We start from the raw sequence: 10,313 nt of genomic DNA, 5'->3' as shown, positions 1-10,313 counted from the left end.
CGTTTTGGCTATTCTATATTTTCAATTAAGGAAGCATATTTGCAAAGGTAAATATAAGGATTGGGGGCAGATCCACTCGTATACATGTAAGACTGAGCCCCAGTTAAAACTAACCTGGCAGTGTATGGACAGATAATTTTTATGACATTATCATCTGGAGAAAGAGTGGAAAACACAAATCTTACTTTAGTTCAAGACACAGTCATGATGAGCTTTGATACCACATTTTAAATACATGATTTAATGTTTGTTTTACTTCATTTATTGCAGTACACGTTCAAGTGTCTCTTTAAGCACATATACAAGTTAAACATGTAGTTTTATGCAACATTTAACAAGATGTGTTGAATAATATGTATACAATGAACATAAGAAGTATTATAAATATGTAGGTTACTATTAATGGCAGACATCAGATAAATAAATGTCTAGTACTCTTATAGGCACATATGAAAGTCAGTGACTTGCTCTCGCTAAGAGGAATGAGAGTAAGACATGTTAATGAAGATGCAAACACCCCAGTAGTTCATTTGGGGCATCTTATATCCTCAAATTTTACAGCAAGAAGCTGTCCACTTTAAAGTTAATTTATGGATCCATTATGACAGTTTTTGTCCATGTAATTATACAACTGAATGTTAGTCGCAGAAATCACTTCACTGGGGTGATGAAAACACGTCCTCCCTGTTTGAATCACTTTAACCTTTTATTTCTATATCCCTCTGGATATGCTTCTTGGAGCATTGATTATCCCTAGACATGTTTTATGATGGATGGACTATCCCAGAATTTGTTATATGAAGAATAGACTATGGATGTGTTCTATGAGGGATGGACTATCCCTGGCTGTGTTCACTAGGGCTGTCATCCAGACACATGGCCTGAGTTTGTTCAGGGATCTGCTCCTCCATCAATTCACTTGAATCAAGATCGTCTACATCCTCTGAATCAAAATACTTCTCCTCCTCATCCCGCTCGAGAACTTCAAGGTCATCATATTCTGTGTTGTGGTCCACTGAACTGGAATAGGAACACCAGATAGTTATAGGAAAATACCTTTCAGTTGTATTCTACTGTAAGGGATATAAATGGATCAATTTCACATGTTCATGTTTGGGTTTTTTTAAAAACAGTTGTGACTGTCTGACCCTTTCTATAATTTTATAGCAACATAAACAGTATTTCAGTATACATGTTTGTAATCTAAAATATTTCATTTCAGAATGCTTCATGTAATAATGCATTGTTCTCTATCGGTATTTACTTAAAATGATATTTTACAGACAAGTTTGAAACAGATCTGCATCATTTTTGAGAGTTGATTTAAATCAACTCTCCTATGCAGTTACTCGGGCAAACCGAAAGTGAAACAGTGTTTGGACCAAAGCACAAATCAACACCGCTGACAACATTTAGTTCACATCAATAAATTCGATGTAATGAGTTCTTAAAGCTGACATGAATTCATAAATACGCTTTATTTCCCTTTTATCTCCGACTACCGCCATATTAGTTGTCGATTTCTATTGTTCTATTCATCGCTACACACCCCCTATATAAGGCAGAGAATACTATTCATGCTTCACCGCATTCAGGAATTTCATACACCCGAACACGTTACCTTGGACGAAAAGACGCATAGAAAAGCGTTTTGAAGAAAAATAATATGACTACCACTGCACTGGCAAGATATGTCCAATACGACGAAACAAGACAGGCTAAAATCCAGAAGCAGATACTTCAAAATTTCCTCGATAATTGTAGACCGTTTTCCTGTGTATGTTATAACATCGCACATGCGCAAACCACACACTGTGGCAGATCGAGCAATGTCAATTATCGCATAGATTTTATAAACGGGGAGTTTTTTGTAGGAACGGATGGAAACGTTGTTACTTTCTTGGATTAACTATCATTCAGCTACTGTGTTGGATGTAGTGTCGCCGGGGTTTTCAATAAGATGCAGACGTTATGCACTCTGCATGAACAACACACGTGTTCGATGTGCATGCAAAGGAAGTCAGCACAGTCTGTGCAAAATAATATGGATATCTTGGACATCCTTTCAAAGAATAAATATATTTGTATTTCATTGATTGTTGTTTTCTTTATTCTTTATTACTACATTTTACTACAATTTGTAGTTCATGCATATAGAAGTCCGTGCAACGCGAGTGCCTGGATCGGAAAGCAACCGACCGTAACTTTCTCAACCGGTATATATACCCCAGTGGCAGTAGAGGAGCGATCAAAAATAATATGGCGACCAAATGCTTTTATGAATTCATGTCAGCTTTAAGCATTGTTCTTCAAGGAAACTCATTTATAGATGCCTTGTAAATAGTCAGATTTTAAATGGTACGAAAAATTTAGATATTTTTTGAAGTCGTACATTTTATGTATTCCTACGCCAGAGTTCACTATAGTCTCATTCAACCAGATGCTCGGCTGTCTCCGTAAATCTCCGACAAGCATAGAGTCTCTCTTGCTTGTCGGAGATTAACAGATACAGCTGAGAGTCTGGTTGAATGAGAGTAGAGTTCAATTTTGCTTGGATCCATACAATTTTTCATAACTATTTCGATTAATAATACGTAGTTTGATGGAATAATTCTTTGAATATTACACATCATGATTGATATTGTGTTTTAACGAAATTCCTGTAGGATTCATATTATAAAAATGTGTGTAATTCAAATACTTGTAGGAAGAAGATGGGGAATAAGATGGCGCAAATGCCCATTCGGTTTAGTAGTGAAATACTATTTTGAATTTATTTTCCCCAAATTAAATCTGTTCAAATATATTATAATACAAGTTTGCAAAAGCAAAATTTCTAACTATAGTCAGTTTTTAATATTTTTAACAAAAAATAAGAAGAAAAAAAATTGTCGAAAAATTTTTGTGGTATCGAACCCATAACATAAAAACCCTAGATATATAAGGTTAGCTTATGTCAGGTACTCTAACCACTGAGCCATTTCAGACACAACAAAGTGGGCTTTTTGAATATTATGTATGACTTTGGCCATGAACCACCGGACTTGTATTATTTTTTTCAAAACGTTCAATTGTTGGGATACAAAATTATATTTTTAATGTGTAGTGGGCCATCTCTCCACGTTTTTGTTGTTTGAAATCGGTTTGTTTTCCAATAGACCTTAATTAGACTATGAGAAAAATATGGAGCACAGACCCACTCTTTAAAAGAAAGTGCCTTGAAGTTCTAAAAAAAGGCAGTATTTGCAGGTTTCGATACGTATACGCCTGTTTGAGTCAACATATTCCAAGTATTGAACATATAGGTTAAAAATCAATGATTTGTTAAATACATATTGTTTTAAATGATTTTAAAAAACCCCATCAGATTTATTGATACATGTACTTTAATTTTTTAGTAGCCTGTCGGACCGTGTATGGGCATTTTACACGCCTTATCCACCCATCTTCTTACTTGCATGCAAAAAAACATATCGTTGATTTTAAAATGAATAACAATCGATAAAATCAACTCCCATCAGTACTTCAGTACTTTGATTTACTATAGTGGCACTAGGAAATTGATGGTGCACAAATTGTACACAGACTAACCTGTAGTCAAACTTCTTGTCTTTTCCCGCTAGAAATCTCTCCTTCATGATCCGAGTAAACTCCAACTTGAGGTCATTTTTTCTCTCTTCTGATATTTCTTCTGTTGATTCCTCTTCTATTTCTTCCTCTGAAACATCACAAGCATGTTATTAATAAACACATGTACAAATTGCACTATATTTTGTGTGAATGGAACTTAACTGTACATTACCACATTGACAAATATATGTATGTTATTTAGTATACCATCATCACTTGTGTCCTCTTCTTCCATTTGGCACTCCTCAAAAACAAAATTGTAATAACTCAATGCAGCAAAAAATTGAAAAAACAGAAAATATTAGAATTTAAAACAGAATACTATTTCCTGAATCCCTTTTTTGATGGCTACTTATTTTTTATTGCAACTTGTTTCACCACCACACAATATAAATGTTACTTACCTCCTTTTCTTTCTCTTTATAATAGAGCTCATTTTCATCTAACTGATCCATGTGTTTGAGTAAGATGGTAGAGAATCGAAGATCAGACTTGTCAATCGTTTTCTGTGCCTCCTCCTCTGTAATAAACTGACCAATCAATTGCTCGTAGAGATAGGGATCTCTATACTTCATCTCTTCCTCACTAAAATATTCTCCTTCATTTTCCAACTTTTTCATTGCTTCATATCGTCTATTTTTCACAACATTTGTACAAAAATGGGCATTGCAATTTTTCTCTATTTCCTCTAAATAAAAGTTTACTTCATAATCATCTCTGCTCTTAGAGAAATATTCTGCATCTTCCATTGTCAAATGCTGCCAGAATCTTGCCAGGAAAGATTTATCTCCTTTTGTGCTTAGCACATCCTCTGCTATTTGTAGCTTTTCTGATACGGTTAGATCAGATTCTCCTAACTGTTGGTGCTTAAAGTGAGCATTTGATTTTGCAACTCTAATCAGCATTCTTTCTTTCATATTCCTTCTATCATCCAAATCAATACACCAACCTTCACCTTCTGTTTTTGAAGAGGACTGATTCTTCACATCCATCATGTTCAACACAATACAACTACCACTGGCTATTCCATGAACTATTCCACATCTATATAACCAACCTGATATAGTTTGCAAATCTGATCAGGTCGAATATCTCAAGTCACAACATTGATTTTTGTGTCGTGAATTTTGACTTAAGTTACCTCTGTTGGCACTATAATTTGATTTTCATTAAAATAGGATAATTCTAACTGTTGAAACGTATTTAAAACCTCATCCACCGATCAACTTCAACATGTTCAAGGTTTATTTATTTTCAAATCGAAACCGGAAATAAGGTTAGGTGTATAAAATAGGAAATAAACATTTTACGGGGAAAATATTTCCGTACGGACTTGGTTCTACTATTTCCTTGACGATAATAAACAATATGGCAGATAATCCAGCAAATAGCTTACCAACAGAGGGCAAACCGAGTTCAAAACAAAGCGGTGATCTCCCTGAAATGAGTTCAGCAGAGGATATTGTGAATAAGGCACGAGAGGAAATCGAGAAAACAATGGAGAAAGCAATGGCCAACCAGCAAGGGGGACAGGAGTTTGAAGAAGTGATAGAGTTCTTTGATCCAATCCAAGACCCGTACGGAAAGGCCATCAAATATTTAGAACAGCATGATATTCTGCAACTTTTCCAGGTCATTCATTGTTTTTGTGCTTTTTCTTGTGAATGTTTTTACTATTTAGGGCATTTTTCCAGCTCGGCATGTATGGAAGTAATTACATTTAATTAGTTATAAAGTTATCATTCTATTCTGTTTTATTTAATAAGTTTTATTAAACGATCTTTAACAGAGAATAAAAGAATTAAACATTTTATCAATGAATCAAAATTACCGGAGTGAATTTCTAGGTTTTAATTAGGTTTTGTAACGAAATGGAAGATATATTATATCAATCAATACAATGATGGATCAGACCGGGATTCAAACCATTGCCCCTGAAATTTCTAGTCAAGAGCTCTAGATACAAACTGATCTATATGGCGCCGGTATTCGAACCGGTCTGACCATCACAGTTATATGCATAAATACATGAATAATAAATTTTATATTTATTCATGCATAAATACATTTAACAGTATTTTAATTTGTTTTGTTTTGATGAATGTACATACATGTACTAGTATGTACGTTATACTTTTTAGCTCACCGAGACGAAGTCAAGGGGAGCTTATGCTATACCCTCGGCGTCGGCGTCGATGTTCGGACCTGGTTAAAGTTTTTGTTGCAGGTCATATATCTAAGTTATTACTTGTCCCATCTTCACTAAACTTGCATGGATGATGCATCTTGACCTACTTATGGACTTGAAAGACTTGGATGCTGAATCTGGGTCCTAAATTTCAGGAGCTGGAGTAGTTTAAGGTTTTTGGAGCAGGTTAAAGTTTTGTGTTGCAGGTGCCTTTTGATAGCAATATCTAAGTAACTGCTGATCCTAACTTCACTAAATTTGCATGGATGGTGTGTCTTATGATACTGATGCACCAGACAGGCTTGAACGCTGAATCTGAGCTATGGGTTTCGGATGCTGGAGGAGGTTAAGGTATTTGGAGTTGGTTAAAGTTTTTGTTGTAGGTGCCCTCTGATGATTATATCTTAGCTACTACTGGTCTTAACTTAACCAAACATGCATGGATGGTGTGTCACATGATACTGATGCTCGAGACAGGCTTGAATGCTGAATCTGAGCCATAGGTTTCAGATGCTGGAAGAGGTTAAGGTTTTTAAAACTGGTTAAAATTTTTGGAGCTGATGCCCTCTGATGATTATATCTTAGTTACAACTTGTCCTAACTTCATCAATCTTGCACGGATGGTGCGTCGTATAATACTGATGCACCATACAGGCTTGAATGCTGAATCTGAGCCATAGGTTTCAGATGCTGGTTGAGGTTAAGATTTAAAGAGCTGGTTAAAGTTTTTGGAAACAGGTGCCCTTTGATGATGATGATATCTTAGGTACTAATTGTCCCAACTTCATCAAACTTGCATGGATGATGTGTCTTATGATACTGATGCACCATACAGGCTTGAATGCTGAATCTGAGCCATAGGTTTCTGATGCTGGATAAGGTTAAGTTTTTTTCGTAACAGGTCACATGTTTTATAGATAATACCCTGTAGTTCTATTTCAAACTTGCATTGTTGATTAAACTATAATATGAATGAATTGCAGAGGCAGTTTCAGATGCAGAGCTTGATCTCCATTTAATCAAGGATGCTAAAAAGTATATCTTAGTTATTACTGGACCTAACTTCACCAAACTTGAATGGATGGTGTGTCTTATGATACTGATGCACCATACAGGCATGGATGCTGAATCTGAGCCATAGGTTTCGGATGCTGGAGGAGGTTTAGGTTTTAAAAGCTGGTTTAAGTTTTTGAAACGGGTGCCTTCTGATGGTGATATCTTAGTTATTACTGGTCTTAACTTAACCAAACTTGCATGGATGATGTGTCTTATGATACTGATGCACCATACAGGCTTGGATGCTGAATCTGAGCCATAGGTTTTGGATGCTGGATGAGGTTTAGGTTTTAAAAGAGTTTTTTGGAACAGGTCACATGTTTTATAATTAATAGCTTGCATAGTTGATTTAACTTTATTGTAAATAAAATGCAGAGGTAGTTTCAGATGCAGAACCCGATCTCCATTATCGAAGATGCTAAAAAATCTCCTACCTCACTCAAACCTGCTTGATAGATTGATGAGTTTGTTTTTAAATGATATAACATGATTCTTATGATAAAGTATTGTATGATATGATACACTATTGTTTAATATCATACAATATAACATCATATGCATGCGCGGATCTAGAGGGGGGGTCGGGGGGGTCCCGACCCCCCCTGGAAAATGAAAATTTATTAAATTTACATAGTAAAATTATCGCGAAAATATGCCTCGGACCCCCCCTGGCAAAAAATAATTATCCTTCGGACCCCCCCTGGAAAAATTTTCTGGATCCGCGCATGATATGTTATTTTGAAAAATGTTACATGATATGATATTGTATCAATTTTTTTATATTTTATTATATGATATTGTATCATGATATTGTTATTTATAGTATTGTATATAATGATACAATATTGTATAATATGATATTATTTATTTATTATATTATCACATGATACTGTTACATGTGATATTGCAATATAGAATATTGAATTGTATGATACGATATTGTATATTATATAATATTGTATAATACAATATTGTATGATTTGATATTGGTTAAATTATTATAAAATTATATCACATGAAATTGTATTTTATGATATTGTAATATATATCATTGTATCATATAATACAATTTATATGTTACAATATTATGATGTATTATGTGATATGATATTGTATTATACAATACTATATTGTATTACATATTATGATATTGTATTATGTGATAAAATACAATTACTCATAACACAATACAATGTCATATCATAAGTTACAATATTACATCTCATCATTGTTTATTACAGTAATGAGTATTTTATTGTTTTAAATGATATAAATTGTAAGTATGATAGGATGCAATATTGTATTTTATGTTATTGTATTGATAAACATTATATCTTATAATACCATATGAAATGAACACATGATTATCATACAATTTTTTAACAGATGATATACGATATTGTGTCAAAATAGTATCCATGAATATCCAAGATCATAATGTATGATTTTCATATAATTTGATAAAGGTGGTCTCATAAAGGTGATGCCTCAAAAAGGTGATGCCTCGTCTCAGTGAGCTTTGTAATCTGTGATTACCTATGTTTATATAATGCTTGTCATAATTCATAATCAATGTAAAACTTGAATTATATCTTAAGATCATATATGCACTAATATCATCTAATGTTTTCTAAAATCATGCATCTATACTTATAAAAAGAATAATCTTACCGTGATCAGGCTACGCTCAGGTCACAATATCGTTAAACCGGGTCCATAGGACATCTGTCATTTTAATGATAGAACATTTTATCTGCCATACTTATATCTATTGCATTAAATTCTCTTTTTTTTCTTCACAGGCTTTAACAGCAAACATAGTATACTTTAAACCTGAAGATCCACTCAGCTACATGATGAAAGAAATTGAAGTGATAAAGAAAGAAAAGGCAGCAGCCAAACCTGCAGAGAAGAAATGAAGATCACCACTACATCAATACACACTATAGGGGGACATTGGGTTAGGGGAGGGGTGATAAAATTAGATTCATTTTTATGTATGTGTTGAGTAGCTACTCTATTATAAGTGTGCAATTTATATGTGTGATTCAAAATACTAAACTGAGAAATCATGTATAATTATGATGTATGTGGAAGTTTACATTGTTAATTATTAAGAAGACTTGTATTTGATGTGAATTCCTTGCCACTTTATGAATAATCTTTATTAACAGATAAATCAAAAACATTACTTAGCTTATTACTTATAAGTCTTTGTCATTCATATGTTGAATACTTATATCTTTGAAGTATATTTGTTAAATAATTTTGTATTTGAAAATTTAAGTTGAGATTATATTCTGGAATATGCAACCAGCATTACAGAGTTATAGAGCTATAGTATTTATTATGCATAAGTATTTATGCTTGTTGCATGTGCCAAACTTGTTTTGTAGACTTAGGAATTACATGTACCAGCAGTTAAAATGTATCACATTTTAGCATAATTTTACATGTACTTTTAAAAATGTTTATTTAAAATATGATTAAGAATATCAAACTATCAATATATTTGAATATCAAGGAAAAATAAAACTCTCTTGATACTTATTTGTCTCACTTTTGTTTTACAGTTTATAATGTCACAATAAATTAATTATTTCATAAAATGCAAACGATTGATTTATTTTTTTTTAGCATATGAATTCCTTTTATTTATTTTTGGTTTTCCAAAGTGCTATGGGAGGTACATATATAAACATAATATTCTCAAAAAAATATAAGTTGCTTGATCCAAACGTAATGTCACAGATGCAATAAAATTATGAAAAAAACTCTCCGTAATGCGACACTATTTTCCACTTTGATTTATCTATACATATTTTCATTTAGATCTCAAAAATGCTTTAGAGCGTAAATTAAGGAGAGGACTTCGCAACACGCCTGCAACGTTTTTTTATCTATATTGTCTTAGATCCTTCTATTTCTTTAATACCTTATCTGAGCAAGATTCGTCGACACTGAAAGTGTTTGACTGACCGTGCGTGACGTCTCTTCCAGTCAGTCAAAATTTGCCAGTCTAGAAGAATCTCGCTGATATTATCATTTACAAAGAATTTACCTTGATGCTGAAGGGCTTTATGTTAGATCTGATCATGCCCAACCGTATTTGATCACCTCATAATACATGTATTAAATTAATGATTCCATATTATTTATATTCGTATAATTTTCAGCAATTGTACAATCAATTATTAAAATAATCATTGATGAAATGTATTGGACTATATATTACAAAATCGATTCGTAGAATTCTCACAGACAAATACACTGGAAAATGTAAATATGATAGATTGATCTATCGGCCAGTTATATCGAGGGCTCTACAAAAACTAATAAACAGTCGTCGGTGTAGCCTTATAGCATCGTCCATGGCGTACATAACGCTAACTTTAGTTTCCTTGTTTCTGTCTTCTGTCTTTTGACTATCTACTTAATT

General features: G+C 33.3%; 2 protein-coding genes across 2 annotated transcripts; one reads left to right on the top strand and one right to left on the bottom strand.

The window, feature by feature from the left end:
* Positions 1-690: 690 nt before the first annotated feature.
* Positions 691-4,772, bottom strand: LOC105337006 (coiled-coil domain-containing protein 97). The gene is made up of 4 exons (XM_011441544.4): positions 4,035-4,772; positions 3,838-3,874; positions 3,592-3,718; positions 691-1,020 (listed from the first exon to the last, which is right to left on the bottom strand). Exons 1-4 carry the CDS (start codon positions 4,623-4,625, stop codon positions 837-839), a joined length of 939 nt encoding a protein of 312 aa, XP_011439846.3. The 5' UTR covers positions 4,626-4,772; the 3' UTR covers positions 691-836.
* A 200-nt stretch (positions 4,773-4,972) lies between these two features.
* Positions 4,973-9,266, top strand: LOC105337005 (uncharacterized). Its single transcript, XM_011441542.4, has 2 exons — positions 4,973-5,262; positions 8,677-9,266. The coding sequence occupies exons 1-2, from the start codon at positions 4,999-5,001 to the stop codon at positions 8,791-8,793; spliced, it is 381 nt and encodes a 126-aa protein (XP_011439844.2). The 5' UTR covers positions 4,973-4,998; the 3' UTR covers positions 8,794-9,266.
* Positions 9,267-10,313: the final 1,047 nt, after the last annotated feature.

This window comes from Magallana gigas, chromosome 6 (assembly GCF_963853765.1).
Source record: "Magallana gigas chromosome 6, xbMagGiga1.1, whole genome shotgun sequence".
Lineage (NCBI taxonomy): Eukaryota > Metazoa > Mollusca > Bivalvia > Ostreida > Ostreidae > Magallana > Magallana gigas.
Note: the sequence above shows the minus strand (reverse complement) of the source record. Positions and strands in the feature narration are given on the sequence as shown.